The 17,548-nt window shown below is 41.3% G+C and overlaps 2 protein-coding genes across 2 annotated transcripts; both read right to left on the minus strand.

Moving 5' to 3' along the window:
* Positions 1 to 44: 44 nt before the first annotated feature.
* On the minus strand, positions 45 to 4,179 carry cfl1l (cofilin 1 (non-muscle), like). The gene is made up of 4 exons (XM_042064976.1): positions 4,090 to 4,179; positions 2,352 to 2,650; positions 1,640 to 1,716; positions 45 to 862 (listed from the first exon to the last, which is right to left on the minus strand). Exons 1-4 carry the CDS (start codon positions 4,090 to 4,092, stop codon positions 747 to 749), a joined length of 495 nt encoding a protein of 164 aa, XP_041920910.1. The 5' UTR covers positions 4,093 to 4,179; the 3' UTR covers positions 45 to 746.
* A 2,124-nt stretch (positions 4,180 to 6,303) lies between these two features.
* Positions 6,304 to 17,455, minus strand: LOC121684857 (calpain-2 catalytic subunit-like). Its single transcript, XM_042064975.1, has 21 exons — positions 16,998 to 17,455; positions 16,532 to 16,601; positions 15,379 to 15,497; positions 14,954 to 15,087; positions 14,473 to 14,641; positions 13,750 to 13,833; positions 12,890 to 12,975; positions 12,300 to 12,374; positions 10,828 to 10,988; positions 10,284 to 10,453; positions 10,052 to 10,063; positions 9,553 to 9,764; positions 9,013 to 9,049; positions 8,822 to 8,887; positions 8,454 to 8,511; positions 8,263 to 8,327; positions 8,079 to 8,147; positions 7,758 to 7,836; positions 7,294 to 7,410; positions 6,977 to 7,035; positions 6,304 to 6,764 (listed from the first exon to the last, which is right to left on the minus strand). The coding sequence occupies exons 1-21, from the start codon at positions 17,232 to 17,234 to the stop codon at positions 6,741 to 6,743; spliced, it is 2,103 nt and encodes a 700-aa protein (XP_041920909.1). The 5' UTR covers positions 17,235 to 17,455; the 3' UTR covers positions 6,304 to 6,740.
* Positions 17,456 to 17,548: the final 93 nt, after the last annotated feature.

The raw sequence follows: 17,548 nt of genomic DNA on the forward strand, positions 1-17,548 counted from the left end.
GGATTCAACAAATGCTTAACAATAATTTAACACACACAGTATGGTTCAGATAATCTTTTTTTATTATTTATATCTCTTCCTATTGTGGCAAAGAATGAACAACGCTTAGACAGAGTATGTTAGTTAGCTTAATGGAATGTAACAATTACAGCTGGTAGAACAGAAGAGTACAGCAAAGAGCCTGATTCGACGGCTGAACGCCCATGTGAATACTGGAGTAACAGATACTGCCTGCTCCCCCACCACCCGACACAAACAGACCTGACTGATTCAGCAAATTGGTCCTGACTTGGACCTAATGGGGAGAATCAGGTCTGTTAATGTAGCCTGGAGCCTAGTCTTTCAGACGGGGCTTCCACTGGGGGGACCAGCAGCTTTTGATATGCACTTCTGGAGAATAATAAAAAGCCCCTTCAAATGGAATGAACCAGAAAGGGGGCACTAAAGAGCAAAGCATAAGGAACAATGAACATTTCAAAATAAAACAACTATTTAAAAATAAAAATAAAAAAAAACCCCCACAAAACTGATCCGTCTTAAGGAATGATCAGGAGGTTTGTTCCTTTTTGGGAATTCATCAGTTTGGATAAGTCATTTTGGAATGACCTCTCCTCCCTTGAAGTCTCTCTCCAAGGCAGACATAAGGTTAACAAAAAATAAACTAAAAATAAAAAACAAAAACACTTAAGCAATTCGTCTGCACTGTTGTTGGGACCATTCTGTTGGTGCATGTGAGAATGTGGCATTTACATTTGCTTGCCCTCCAGCTCCTTGATCATTCCCCTGTTTCCCAGCTTCTCTATTAGCACTGAGGAGTCCTTGGCATCTGCAAGATCGTTCACCTGCCACTCAATCTTAAGCCCTGTCATGGGAAAACAAAACACATCATTTTTAAGTATATTTTTTTGGCCTTTTATGCCTTTAATTTACAGGACAGTAGAGAATGACAGGAAGCGAGTGGGAGAGAGAGTCAGGGTGGGATCAGGAAAGGACCACGGGGAATTGAACCCGGAACCTCGGGAATTGAACCCGGGTCGCCGGCGTACGGTGCAGGTGCCCCAGCCAGCCGCGCCACGGCTGGGGCCTACATCAACAAGGTTTGACAGGTTTAACTGGCCCCGTTCTCAGGCTACTCATTCTGCACGGTCACTCACAAAATAATAAAACGTCTTTGATACTGTTATGCAATTGCTATCCACTGAGGCCTAAGGGAGGAACCCTGGTATAAGTTTCAGTGACAGTCATCTTACATGTTATTGTTTACCTGGTCACTGACAGTATTGTTAAGAGAACACAAAATAGGTTCTACAAGTAGAGCCAGTTATTCTCTGACAGCCTGGCAGAGGAACATACAGTCGCAGCTCTAATAATAATGTCCAGCAGGGGTCTCTGCAGATTATGAACCAGCCTGATCACGAGGAGAACGAATGGTTACTGGGTGGGGACATGCCAACAGGAGACATTACACTCCGCAGTTCCCTTCGATAAATTACTTCTCTTGGAGACAGACGGAGTCAGATTTGCTCATGTGATGGGCACCATATGGCCTTAATCCTGTTTCATTGTAGATGTTGCTGACTGTTCAACAATTTCAGTACCTCATTTTACCGTTCTGAATAAAGAGGGGAAAAGGACCCACCTGGCAGCTTCTTCCTCAGGGCACCCTTTGAGCTGGCGTACAGCATCTTCTTCTTCAGTGGGGCCTCGTCAGGGGCCCTTCACAAAACACAGCAAGAGTTCAGGGAGGCACACCACCTCTACCAAGCACAGAGGAACTACAACATGACAGAGACAGACAGACAGACAGACAGACACACACACACACACACGGTCTGACCAATCAACATGCCTGCAAACACAATACAGTTCTGTATTTTGGTTTGGCGTAGAACCTTGGAAATGAATTGTTCGGGTAGGGGTGGACGGCCTTCGCTATAAAGGGGCTGTTGTTGCTGCTCAGGGTCTACGTACTGCTTGGGCTATGTTGCCTGATGCAGCTAATCAATGGAGTGGAGGCCGTGATCAGGTGATTGAATTAGTGGAGTCACTGCCTGACTGCTGAATAGCTGCGGCTATAATGTTAGACCCTTCACAGATGGGACGGGACAGGCCAGGCCAGGCAACCATTTTGTACTGTTAGTCCAAAGACAATTCAACATGGAGTTCAAACACACATAGGTGATGGTGGATTAGCTTGTCACGTTAGAAGTAAACATTTTCAGCCCACACCCTGGTAACCTCTTCCCCGTAACAGTGATGATCACAAGAGATACATTTGCTCGAGCGCTGACAACCAGGTGCAAGTATGCCCATCCTCCATTCTCTTTAAAAGAAATCACATTTATACTGACCACATAATGAAGACCAGGTCCTCTTTTTCAGTCTCCTTGGTTCTGTAGCAGCAGTCATACAGTGCGTAGCGACAGTCTTTGCTTGGGAACATGCTGACAAGCTTTGAGAAGACGTCATCCACATCCGCAACATCTTTCATCTTGAGGGAGTTCTCCTCATCCACTATGATGCTCTTGTCGTCGTCACTCAGGCGGAACATGACTAGCTTGAGCCGATCACACTGCACCTCACCCCTGTGGTGCACCTTGATCTCCTCGTACGCCTTAACCACACCATCATCAACCACTACTCCAGAGGCCTGACAACCAACACACAAGAGAGGAGACGCACACAAAAAAAAAAAATATTAGAGACCAGCATGATCAGGATTTAAATAGTTTTATGGTTAAAGTATGGCTTTTGTTCCTAGAGCGAAATGTAATGTCACATATTCTTATGTAATGACAATCCTATAAAAAAAAACACCTGGCTGTCTTCCAAGCAGGCCCTCACTCCAAATTACTCATCTGAAACCTTGAAAGGGTCACTGTTGTCATGGTTTATTACCCAAACGGTCAGACATTACAGAAGACTATAGGGGACTGGGATTCCCACATAAGAGGCAGTGGCAGACAAACTGCTAACTTCAGGGACCATCTGCACCATCAATGATCACTAAGTCATGGGCTGAACCCATGCAGTTACTGACACCATTAAGACACACAGCACATAACTTCAGAACTAGTTATACAAGCTTTAAATTGCAGCTCCTCCCTCTACACTCTTGTAATGACACTGACCTTCAATTTCTCAAAGCTTTTGAGGTAACCTTTAAAACAAACTCTTTCACGAGCAGAATTCGACTGAGATTTGCTGGTAATGTTATGTATGCTTGAACATTATATGCCTGAAAGTTGCTAGCTTATGCTCAGCAGTCGATAAGTGATAGACACACCGCCATTTTAGGCATTAAGTCAACAATATGACTTCTTTTCCAGCTCGTCTTCAGGTAGGGAGTGTCAGGGAAAGACAGGTTGCTCGATTCAACTTTGGAGGTGATGTCTGTCGATGCAGTCATCAAATAATAGGCCTACAATACAATCCTTACAATGACTTAGACGCACATTCACTTGTTTAAATGCAATATTAAAGTGAATGGGAAAGGCAATATGACAAGTTGTTATGCTTCTGATAATGATAGGCTACTGCAGATTTCACTTTTTTTCCAGGCCTTCCACATTCCTGCGCTAGCAGAACAAGTCCACACTTGTAAGCACACCTGAAGACACGCAAAAGATGTGTCGGGTTTTTCCAATTCATGCGACGCTGTATCTGTGCGTCTCAACACAATCTGAATTCCAATGTTATAAGGATTGCTGCGCAGATGTATTGGGAAGATTTTAACGACAAAACTCGACTAAATCTGTTGCAAGTCACCGCCCTGAAACCAGATCATGATGTAACGACAAACCCTCAATCCACGTAATTAGCAACATTATGTGCAAATCTATGGCTTGTCACGATGCTCACATTACATAGCTTTCGAATAAAACGTGCTTTCGAAAATAGTAACGTTAGTGTTAGATCTGAGGTTACTATCGCTAGGCTAATGGTGGCATTTTTTTTTTAACATGAGGCACACACCTTTCCACTATATCAAAAATGAATCCACATGAATGGACAATAATCCCCGTAAGTTATTTCAGTCTGCGCCGGAAAATGTATATAACATGGACATTAAGAATGAAACAGACTTACCATGTTGACTGTACGTTCTCAGAGAGGTCGGTTGAGCCACTGGAAAGATGAGAGTAGGTTTATGCGCAGGCCCTCCCCGCTTTAACTCTCCTATGACGTTCCAGCGGGAGAAATTAACTTCCGGATACTAGAAATCCATGTAGCCCATTGGCTCCTATAGAGATCTATTCATTCTGCCTACAAGCCTGATTCTTTTAGGCCCTATTTGAAGGTATGGCTAGTACATTTTCAAATAACGTGAAATATTTTACATTTCTTGAAATATAAAGGGACCTAAACATTGGACACGATATGCTGCAATAGATTCATTTTTAGTAAGTTCTCTTGTAAGCCTGATTAAGCTAAATATGCCTACTTAGCTGTAGGCTACTAGGCCTATACAATTTTTATGCATTTCATTTGATTTGAATCAAATAATATAGTGAATTGGTTGGCTAGTTAACACATCCACAGTTTGTTTTAGGGAGAATCCCATGCTGTGCAGAGGTCATAGACCAGGGGTGGGCAAACTGCGGCCCGCCGAGCATTTTCATCCGGCCCGCCGAGCATTACATTTGGTTATCAGGCTGCTCGCTATTTTTTTCCTGCGATAGAGACGACGTTGGTTAGCCTTACTGCAAACCGCTTTCACTCTCCTTAGAGAACGGTTGCAATGTCAATGTCAAAACATCATGTTGAATAGAGATATAACATCATGTTAAACTAAGTTAACTCTTAGTTATCTCCGTTGCAGCAGATCTAACGTGAACATTATGCGATCCATTTAATTGGGAACAGAGCCTTTATATGGGTAAGGTACCTTTATAAGGTACCTTTATATGGCTCTGATTGGGAACGCGTCTGTACTCACGAGAGGGAGAGAGAGCCGCAGGTTCCAGCTGGCTTGTCAATGTTGATATCTCCTTCTTATAAGAAACTTTTAAAAGGAAATCATGAAGGCAACAGTAGTTCCCACTACTGACCATTTAAAAGCTGTGAGAGGGCCCAGCCGTAGGTACACCACTAGCCATAGCGGAGCAGGCAGAAGATCATTTTTTATAGAAAATAAGAAATAAACGTGAATTAAAGCGACTGTCTTAAAGCGACAGTGCACAATTTATACATTTGTTAAAGAGCATAAAAGTATCAGTATTTTTAAGCAATTCATATTTTAAAAGAAATACTTTTCATACTAAATTATAGGCTATAAAACAATATTTTTGTATGTGATGGGTTGTTGTATGGGTTGTTGTGCGGCCTTTGAGCCAAAAAGTTTGCCCACCCCTGTCATAGACCCATAGTCCCTCATGTAAGGGAACTCCAGCCTATAGGTTCTACAGGGGAAATGCTATAATACCATTCCCACTACGTATGTGTAATGTATGTAAAAATCCTAGAATTTGGAGAACTTTAGTTTCCTTGGGTTACTGATAGACCTAGTTTATTTTCTGTGCATTGGACCAGTTTTCACTTGGCTTGGTTACAATCTTGACAATGTAGATTTTAGTATTGGTTGTGATGTATTTTTTTGTTTTGTTTTACTTTTAAACAAAATTGTTTGTAAGCTATTCTATGTGAAAATTACTCTCTAAATGAAATAGCCTAATTAATAAACCTTATATATTTCAGGTGTAGGTTACCAGGTAACCAAGAGCCAATAAGATCAGAAGATTTGAGACAACTTCCTTATAAGGGTAAAGCTTACATGGCAGGTTTAACCTGACAAGAAGAGCAAGATAATGAGATCCTTATTTGGCAATGGGGCTTTGCTCGCTTAGGAGACAAGACCTGAAATTATGACAGTCGGAGATTCACATGTCTTTATGCACATGTCTCAAAATGATCCATAATTGCACTTGTAGCCCACCATCAGTAGCATCTTTCCTTATGACAACCATCTACCATCTTTCCTTATGACAAAAGTTTCTGACAAATACACATTGCATAAAGTAGTAGGCTACAGGATATCACTCACTCTCTCACTCACACACACACACACTCTTCTCTTTTCTCACACAGATTCTTCAAATTGTGTAAGAGTATGGTATGTCCACACCAGCATGCTGGGACAAGCTTTCCTCCAGCAGAGCAAAGGAATGTGTAGAGTTGGCTATGTGTTATCCTGTCATGCAGGAGGTGTGCTACAATGACTTGGGGCAGAGGTGTAACACATCTTGAAAAAGGAGACAAAAATAATCGTCCAATGAGTCACTGGCCTTGAAGACTGACAGCATATGGGTGGAATAGTTTTTTTATTTTCTTGAACATGGACAAAAAGAAAGCATATAAATGCACTATTTCTTTCAGTTGCAAGGACCTATTCATGGATTTAGGTCCTTGTCTTTATTTATGTATTATATATAATAATGTGAAATCTTTATGGATTTCAAATATCACACAGAGAATTAAGATAGGAAAACTTGCAGAAACATGTAATGACATGAAATGCTCTGAATCACTTGAGCTAGATCATTATTTTAGCACAGCATGTTGTATAGCTACCCTAAAAAAAACTAAAGGAAATTGAATTAGAGAAACTATTAGGAAAGGGCTATTGATGGGAAGCAAAAATAGAGCACAATAACAAGCAACAGGACACTGCAAAACAGTGCATACACTCCGCCAAAGGGGATGGACCTTAAGGCCTGGTCATTGTTCTTCTAACAGGGCCATTACAGCATGGCCACATTTAGCCACTGTAGGACAAAACAGAAGTGTGCGTCATACTTTTTAACTCCAGAGAAAGATGAACTGTTCAATGCAACATGTTAAATAAAAAATGAGCTATGAAGTCTATAACATTAGTGAATGTTCTTATGAGTGACATTTAGTAACACACAGCTGGTCTGCAAATGTTTGTTTAGTAGAGCTGAATAATTAATAACATAGGGAAGGATGCTCTCCTTACCTCAAAGAGGGTGAGCTCCACAGTTTCGGAATCATCTTTGTCCAGAGTCTTAAATGTCTCTATAGAAGTACACCAGCAATATTTTTCAGTATGAGGACTAATGAAATTGTGTGTGTGTGTATGCATGCATCCATGCGTACGTGTGTGTGTGTGTGTGTGTGTGTATGCATGCATGCATGTTTGCATACGTGTGTGTGTGTGTGTATGTGTGTCTGTCTGTGAGTGTGTGTGTGCGCGTGTGTGTGTGCGCGTGTGAGTGTGTGTGTGTACACACAGTACATTGCATGTGCCCTACATTATGCAGCACACAGACTTACTGAACAATGATTCCAGGCGAACTAAGCAGCAGACGAAGTTGTCAAAGTCAATAGAGAGATTGGTATCACTGTAGCGTGCCACAAGGACCTGATGCATAGGGTTATTGAGGGAGAATCCTGGGAAAGACACAGACGAGACGAAACAATGTGGTGACAAAAGCAAAATAAATCATGTTGAATACAGAATAAAGACTGAATTAGAGAGAAGGGGAGAGTAAGAGAGAGAGAGAGAGAGAGAGAGAGAAAGACACAGAGATGTCACGTGTGTGTGTGTGTGTGTGTGTGTGAGGGGGGGGCGGGGGGGATACAGATGTTGAGCTGTACCCCTTTTTGGTAGTGTTGAGTTACAGACCTGTAATGACACATTCCTGTTAGATAATCAAGCTCTTAGAAGCTTTGCTGTATTAGATCCAGGTGTCTGATTATGGTTGTTAACTAAATACTTGTTACATACTACTATGTACCTGCATCCTCGACAGCCATCCTCATTTCAGCTGAACTCATGCAACCAGTTTTGTCTGCATCTCTCTCACGGTAGTAGTCCTTTGAGACAGAACATTTAATTCACAACACACAATTAATCATCATTTGAGAACATCATGATGACACACCACACACATAAATCATTCTTGTTTCACACCTTGAGGTCCATATTAAGAGACTGCAAAATATGTCAATATTTCAGTTAGTTATAATAATATGGGGCCTCTATTAAGCTGGTGGTGGTAGTGGGTAGTACAACAACCAGACCACATGTTTGTTAAGTCATAAGATAAGACACCTACCAGATACTTCTGGATTTTTGTCCACAGGATCTTGAATTCTACCAGGCCCAATTTGCCAGACCCATCTTTCTAAGAAAGACATGTTAAGGAATCTCATAGTCTCTCCCATGCCAAACAATTATCGTATGCACAAAAACATGTACGTACACAAAAACAAATGTATGTTTAATCGGGGAAAGGATACATCCAGAAGATTGACCATGTTACGGCAGGTGGCAAGACTAAACCCACTGGTCTTAATATCAGAACCTGAAATAAAAGAGGAGTCAGCTGAATGCCCCCTATTTTCTGACCATGTTTGTAAATTTGGATGTTTGCATGTAAATTTGGCTTTGAATTTAAAAAGAATACACAAAGCACCACTCTCCAACTCACGTTTCGCAACCACTTTGTTAAGGATCCTTTGCAACTCAAAGGCAGAAATCTCACAATCCTGTTAAGAAAAATCAACAAAATGAACACCGGAAATGATACCTATGATTAGACAGTAATTTTCTACCCAGTTATGCTACAATATTGTTAGATATATGTATGTGTGTATGATATATGATATTGTGAGATGCATGCGTGTATATTGCAATAATGTACAGTGTGTGTATGATATAGGCTATAATATTTTAAGCTATACTGAATGTATTTATGTATTATATATAATAATGTGAGATGCATGTGTGTGTACGATAATATTATGAGATATATGTATGTGTGTATATGATATGAAATATTGTAAGTCTAAGGCTTACATGTCCTGCCAGCTGTCCAAACAGGTTGCGAAACCGGTCATCAACATCATCTTCATCAACATGAACCTAAGAGAGAGAGGGATGAATAAATGTAGCTTGTTAGTGAATCATTTTTGTGAGAAACATTTTACAAAATAATCATATGTATATTTATGGATCATGTAAAGCTAAACCCATCCCCAGTGACATACCTCCTCTACGTGACAATCAACAGGGTCATCCAACTCCCTGGTTTATCAAAAAGATCACATTTTAGCGCAAAATTACATAACAGCCTGAAACAATAAACTTGAACACATTTCTTGGACAATAGTAATGATGTTTTAGCCTGGGAGAATCCAGACGGACGTTGGCAAATTTAAATTTGCTCTGCAGGTCCGTCTGGCAAGCCATTCACTCCCATTTCCAGTGTTCCTAAAACCCGGGCACCAATCACAACCGTTGAGGCGGGCTTAACATGATGACATCAAAGCAGTTTTTGAAAAATGCTTATTTGTTGCTTTGCATATGTCATCTCCTTCATTGCGCTCATTGGCTTTAGGTCTATCCAGTTGCATCCAGAGGCATTTTTATCGGCGTCTGTTGGTGACGCCATTTGGAAATGGGAGGTGAATGAACCTTGTCCAGACCCAATTTCAATTGAGATACGGTCTGGTGCTAACCAGGCTAATGATGTTTGCCAATTAAACTTGGAATTGGTTTAATAAAACTGTTCATGTCTGAAACCTTACTGAAAGTCAGCATGCTTCTCAGAGAAGATCCGCACAGCAAAGTCGCCGTTCTTGTTGGGCTCAAATGTGGACGGGAGGACAAGGTACTCCCCGGGAGGCAGGCAGAAGCGGTTGCTGACCTCGCGCAGGTTTATAAAGGTCTCCGAGCGAGCTTTGGAGGCATTGCGCAAGAAGAAGTCTCTATTCAGATGAACCTGTCTCCTCCCAACGTACTAGAAGGCATGAAGAAGAAAAAGAGAATTATTTATACAGCCACTAGAGGGCATTGTCACTTCTGTTTGAGGACATGCAGTGGTTTTGAACTGTAGATGAGCAATGCATGGTTGCAGATGAGGTGTCAAGACAAAGGCCTAAACAAAACATGACATTATTTTTTATACAAAGGTATACTCACAAGCCAATATCATTTTGCCATGTCAGTTAATCCCCACACATCAGGTTCAAATATACTGACCATTCCTCAATAACCCATTCCTTTTTCAATCATCTGTATACATACCTCGTCAGGCACCTACAAGGGGAAAAAAAAACAGAAAAAGATCACCAACACCTCCCAAACAATTTTTTACATATAGAATTATATTTGCTAATATTACATCATTTGTTTATATTAGGCAATAATTGCTGATTCATGTTATCATAAAGCGTTTTTCATTGCCTGCATTAAATTGTACGAGACCAATCAAATTCAAACATTGGATCGGTGGATACGGTGGATCCGTACGACCTACCTCGTAGATGGCGAAGCCGATGGTGTGCATGTCCTGGCCCATCTTCCTCATCCTCCTACGGTTCTTCTGGATCAGACCCACGATGAAGGTGCAGCCAACCTCGTTATCATCAGGGTCATCATCCTCCTCATCCAACTTGATCACAAACTGAGGATTCTGCCAAAAGGAGTCTGGAGCAAAACATAACTGCAGGTCACTCAGCACTCAAACACATCACTTCTCACTGGAAATTAGTGCGAAAATCTGAAAGATAACCTTGTAGCCAGTAGATGAATTTAATCATGCAAACTTCTATGTTTTAAACGGAGCTCAAATGCATCTTCTGAAAATAAATCTGTTCTATTACAGCTATTATCAGGAACACATATATTTTAATGTGACAAAATAACTTAAACATAACTTGAGGCACTTATCTGAAAGAAAATAATAAAAATGAATCGAAATGACGCGCAGTTCCATTTATTATCTCATCAGGATATTAACAGCAATAACTCAGACATATACAATACTACATATACTATTATATAATATTTATAATCAGTACTTGGAAAATTCCTGCAGCCTCCAGCAGTTGAGCCTTTCCTCCAACTTCCTTCAAATTTGGACAGGGACCATTTCTCCACCTCATCATCAGAGAGGGCATCAGGAGTCAGGTTACAGATCTCCAAACGTGAGTAATGATGCAACCAGTCAGAAAAAGACATCCTGGTGCATACACACACACAAAATAAACACACACACAAAACAAACACACACAAAGACAGAGAGAGAGAGAGAAAGAGAGACCGTCACAAATACAGTGTTTGTGTCCACATTTTATGAGCGAGAAATGTGTCAAGAGCTCAGCCCAGTCAGCAATTAAAAGCATTTGACCAGAGTTAAGCCTGTGTCAACATTTAGTATATAGGGGTCAATGTGGGTTATTTTACTGCACCCCAGCTAATAGAGGTTAGACAAAAGATGTGCATGGTTCCTGGGCTGGATTTAGAACCACTACTGGTCCTTTGCAACTGGCTGGAATCATCTCATTGCTACTGTTTAAAAGAGCGAAGCCAAGTCAATTAGCCATCGCCCGAGATGCTGAGATACTCTCTGGTGGTTCATGACAGGGTCATGCTTCAGTGCCTTATCTAAAAAAAAAAAACACCCAGGACTAGGTCAAAAAGACAGGGAAAACACGGTAGGTATATAACAAGGTATAGTGTGATGCAGTTAACAACATTATAGTCTGAAAAAAATATATGAACAAAACGGGCCCAGATAAACATACAAAGCATAAACCTAACCTGGGTATGACCTGTTTTGGTCTGAGTGGTTAAACATAGGTTAGTAGTACCTAGTCAGACTCATTGGTCTGGTCAGGTATTATGAGAAGTGGATCCCATCAAATCAATGGTAAAGTGTTTGTATTAGTCTAACAGATGTGTTCTTGTGTTGTGCTTATATGAAAGCATCTCGGCCCAGGATTCTCAGTTGTATATTCTGACAAAAATAAGTATATATAAGTATATATACACTCTTTTGATCCCATGAGGGAAATTTGGTCTCTGCATTTATCCCAATCCGTGAATTAGTGAAACACACACAGCACACAGTGTACACACAGTGAGGTGAAGCACACACTAATCCCGGCGCAGTGAGCTGCCTGCATCAACAGCAGCGCTCGGGGAGCAGTGAGGGGTTAGGTGCCTTGCTCAAGGGCACTTCAGCCGTGCCTACTGGTCAGGGTTCGAACCGGCAACCCTCCGGTTACAGGTCCGAAGTGCTAACCAGTAGGCCACGGCTGCCCCGTGCAGCTACTGAACTGTTCTGCAACAAATATTCAGCAATGGGTTTTCACAGGCAAGTCAATCAAACTGGGAAGAAGAGAAGGTAATGTCATTCAGTTCCAGGTTGCTGCATGCACAAATATTTTAGAATGACTGAACAATAAACCAAAGTATTCATTACAGTAACCTTCTGGTACAATGGCAAAGGGAAGGATGATTAACCATGTTACACAAGTGTAGGATTTACCAGAACTCTCCATCCTCTGAGGCGTTCTTCAGTCTGTCCCGATCCTCATCGCTGACCGAGTCCCATTCAGAAGATCTACAGGCAGGAAGGACAAAACACTGTGACTCAGTGCAGCTGACAGAATGATCGCGGACTCTTACCCTCAGTCCAAGTATGCAGGATTTACATATAGGCTATACAGTAAGAGATGGTGTGCCACTTAATGCCACTTATTGTCTTTGAGTTAGACATGCTGTTTGTACACATAGACAAGTGTGTTTCTCTAGTGTCAGTATCAGATACAGTACAGTAAAGAAAATGCAAAGCTTAGGTTTGGGTAGTTAAGCAGAGCTATGAAAATGTAAATCTGGGTGTTTCCACCCCAGCGTTTGAATCCGGTAGTGTGCTAGTCATACAGGTTTAAACCCAACAATTAATTCACCTCACTGCTGTTTTACTGAGAAACACCCACAGGCCTCTTACAAATGCTTCACATTCATAGCAAGTCAACCGCCTCACCAAAATTAGCACAATATGAGCCTATAGCAACATGAATGGTTTGGGCCAGTCTGGTGACGTGTGGCCGAAGAGCCGAGCCGCTCAGGACATACCTGTCGCTCCACGCTCCTGTCCACTCCACCTGACCCCAGGGATTTCGGATGCGGATGAGTTTCTCCGAACCACCCCTGGTGCGCACCTGGACAGACACACACACACACACACACACACACACACAAAGGGTTAATTTATCACTGCAAACCTTTTACTGCCAAGGGCACAACTGTGGACTGTGCATGCAACAAGAGTGGCAATGTAGTCAATTTAGGACTCAATTCAACACAAAGTCATATTGTTGTCCTTTTCTGCCCTCTGCCCAGTAGCCCACCTTTCTAGTCCTTATTTTCCTTCTGTCTTTTGTGTTTGTTTAGACCATTTCCTGTCAACCCATTCCAGGCCTGACCACGCCCTGGACTCAAGTGATTGACAGCATGCTGAGCCTGTAATCAACTGCTGGTCCTATGCAACAGCCTGCAATCATCTCAATAGTCCCCGTTTGCATGCACATTTTTCTTTTAATTGGAATGAATTTTGTAGATTCCGATTATCACACACAAAAAAAAAACGATTGAATAAGTGTATGGTGATTGGAATGGATTATACCACTCCTTTCAATCCCACTGAAATTACAATCAGATTGGGCAGTTTTATTCCAATCAAGGTGTTTATATATAGCCTGGTTGGCACCATCATAACAGGTTATATACGTATTCCGATTGAGGCATGAATCTGATTCTAATCAGATTAAATGTGCCCATGTAAACCCACCCAATAGGTGTCTACTGTATAAAAGCCAGGCAAAGTCACTCAGCCAATCGCCTGAGATCCTGAGATACTCTCATGCTTCCTGATGCTTCAGTGCCTTATCTAAGAAAAAACGTGACAGTAAGAGCGACCATGACGATGTTCTCACCTCATCAGCTCCAGTGAGAGAGTATGCGTGTCCCTTCACCAGCTTCTGTGATGTGATGGCCTCCGAATCAGCTGAGCTGGTGATCTGTACACAGGGATGCGAGTATTTTTTTTTTTTTAAAGGTGTTCCCTGATTGATGTCATGAGAGGAAACCTGGTAGGTAACTGCACAATAAACACATTCCCAAATCATCAAACTGCCGTTATTAATGGTGAACATTTATACTTACATTTATTCATTTAGCAGACACTTTTTATCCAAAGTGACTTACATATGGCAATTATATTACAAAGGATTACATTGACCCTAGAGCAACTTGGGGTTAAATGCCTTGCTCAGGGGGACAATGGTGGAAGCCAAGAATTGAACTCACAACTTTTAGGCTACATAATAATAATAATAATAATAATAATAATAATAATAATAATAATGCCTTACATTTATATACACTACGCTACCACTACGCCACCACTGCCCAGTGGAACAGTGAAGTAATCTGTTGCCTGTCTGATCATCTATAAAACATTAGGAGTGTAACAAGGTTTTGTAAGATTAAGTTTCAGTTATATACAGATAAAGATGTTAAATTCCTTCTGCTATAGGTTAGGGACTTCCTACAGTGGCCTATCAACAAACAAACCTAAAAACAGCTTCATTAACAATAATATTAATATATATATATATATATATATATTTCACTGCTCTGCAGAATCTTTAACGCACATCAATAGAGCATCCAAGGAGGGAGCCTCTGTTCAGGGCTTTCTTGATTATTTTGAAGAGTTCTGGTCTGGCCTGCTTGAGGTCGTGGGCCTCTGCAATCCCCCCAGTGAAGTCCTCAAAGCCCTCAGTGGTGGTGCCTCCCGACAGGGCCTCATAGCACCCATTCAGCCTGAAGGAAGATAATTGTATGGCTATAGCTTATATATTGTAGTGCCCTGAGGACTATAGATTGTAGTGCCCTGTCTGTAATATGCACATTGTTTGTATATTTTGCATTGTCGATATTGCCTACTGTACACTGCATTGTGTACTATGTATATATTTTTTCTTGTACTGCTAATGAGTCACCAACAGCTGAATCAAATTCCCTTTGTGTGTGAAAACATACTTGGTCATTAATAAGGCATAGTTCTGATTCTGATTTTGAGATGGATCAAGTGACACAGATGAAACAGGTGGCTTTATGTTCACATCAACTCACTTAGCATAGGCCTTCTCCAGCAGGGCGCTCCAGAACTCAGAGCCAGTTGCTGAGTGAACAAATAGCAGCTCTCCGTCTTTGGTGGGCAGACGGTCGTCAATCACCACGTCCACCCACTCCCCAAACTGCCAGAACTGAAATAAGGGGCAGACAATACAGGCTCTGAATGGCACTGAATCCAAGCCAATAGCAGCACAGTGCAGATACATTATACCAACAGTAGCCCTAATTTACATGGCAGGCAAAGTCCATCAACACGCAAAGTTTTCATGCAGCTAATATAAGTTACAAATTTGTTCAGAAATATTCTGGAACGACTTGCAAAAATACTCGTCACACCTCAAAGAATTAAGGAAGGAACACGATGTAATATACAGGAGAGGGGTTGGGGTGGGGGTGCAGTATGAGTTGAGGTTGTCACACACCTCAAAATGGAAGATCCCAGCATAGCCCTGCTCAAAACTCTGGTCAGAAGGAACAACACGAGACAGGACTTGTTTGTTCAGAGTCAGTGAGGCAATGGCTGCCAGTAGCCAACAGTCCCCTATAGAAAGAGGGCAGGCATTTTTAAACCAAGGACATTGAACAACCAAGCAAACACCAGGAAAGTTATTCCACTATAAACTTTCTCAACAAGCTCAGGACTTTATCAGAAGGCCAACCAGAGGCTCAGGAAGTCGTGTCTGATATTGGGCGTGCAGGATTTGCTTGTGTTTCCTGGCAGACCATTTTATCCAAAGTGATGTTTATTGTTCTCGCTGTACATTATCATTAAAAATGTACAATTGACAATAAACATAATCATTAAAAATGTACAGTTTAAAGTAGTCATATCAAATTTCTAAGTGTAAGTGATGGGCTATATATGGAGTCAGAGAGCATTCATGTGAATGGAGCTTTCTGCAGCACACTGAAGAGCTGTGTAATAAAATGTTATACTACTACATGATTGCATGCAGTTTGCTAATCTGCCCATTCAATCTGTTTCTATTTCCGGTTGAAACGTTCAAAACCAAAGCAATCACTTTGAAATGAAAATGAATCAGACTTTAGCGTAATGCTCTAAAAGATGTTGACTTTAAAACTTTAAATGTCTTGTTTGTCCCCAAGTTACCATTAGCTCAATGTTGTTTCCTGTGCCACCAGAAATACCTTAGGAGCGCACATGTTTGTATATGCAGTTCAATTTGATCATATTGTGAAATGAATGCTCTAAAGCCTGGACAACCAAAGTCATAAATTAAACTGTATGTAAACAATTTCTGAGGTATTGTGGGGCACTTGTCACTACTTGAATAGAAATGGTTTGCAGACAATGTTGAATTTATAAAGATAATTATAATATGCAAATTAAATCTATTCAAATATGGTTCGATCATCGGAGTCCAATGAAATTTTCCATCTCGGCCAGAGCTCCACCCGTACCCTCAGGTTGTGTCTGCAGTTAGTTGTCTCTTTGTGATTAGGCGCTGGCAGCAACAAGACCAAGGAGTGGCTGAACAAGAGAAACTGGAGAAGCACACCTGCTCTCTCTGCAAACAAGTAGAGATTGGCATTGGGTAGCCTAATTATCCTCACCAAGAGCCCCTTGGCAGATATCTGTTCTGGTGGCATCTTCAAGAATAAACTGGGGGTTTCGGCTTAGCTCCTGGATAACAACAACAACAACACAAAGTTAAACACTACTAAATACAAGTATGTTTTTATCTTTTATATTTTTAAATATTTATTTATATATGTATCCTTTATTTTACCATCTTTTTTTCAAGGGACCCCTGGGCCCCAAAAAGTCAAAATAACAACAGAATATAGCCTATAATATATACTTCACACTTAAAGTATAGAGTAAATCAAGTAGGCTATATATAAAATTGAGTAGGCCCTCAAAGATTAACTAGCCTACACTGAAGATGCTCAGTGCACTTCATAATATTCTTAGGTTGACCTATTATGTAGTAGGCTAACACAAATATCCCACTTGGCTGACAAAGCTTTCCCAACAAAGTGTTAGCACAAAAAACAAAATAACAGACAGTTGTCCTACCGTAGGTCGCTTCCAGGTGACCCCGCGGACTTTATATGAGCTAGGTCCAAGTTCTTTAAATCCAAGAGAAGACACCCCTGCCTCAAAGGTATCATCTTTAAACAGTCGCCCAGACTCAAGGCATTGCCTTCTCAGCACCTCGTAATCTTGACCTAGGTATTTTACTGCATGCGAGTTTGATCCGATGCCCTGAGCCTTCTCCCGGTCGTGCTGAAGCTTCGACGCTATTCCCGACATAGTTGTCGCAGATGGTATTCTGCCACAATCAGATGAGCAGAAAGCTATATACTCTACCGGTTTGTTAACAAAAATAACAACAGGTGTGATAACTGGGGTGGCGAAAGAAAGTAAGTAGGCTAACACTGCCTCTACAGTCGCTGTCAGTCGTTATCCTCTGAGAGTTAACAGGTGTGTCCACATTTCCCTGCTGGACCTCCACGGCCCTTTTCTGTGCCGTATGATTCATCAGTAGTTAGCGATGCTTTCCACTCACTTCAGCAACTGCAGTCAGACATTTCGTAGACCATGTGTTTTGAATTTATATCCTAATA

The sequence above is a fragment of the Alosa sapidissima genome, chromosome 16 (genome assembly GCF_018492685.1).
Source record: "Alosa sapidissima isolate fAloSap1 chromosome 16, fAloSap1.pri, whole genome shotgun sequence".
Classification (NCBI taxonomy): Eukaryota; Metazoa; Chordata; class Actinopteri; order Clupeiformes; family Clupeidae; genus Alosa; species Alosa sapidissima.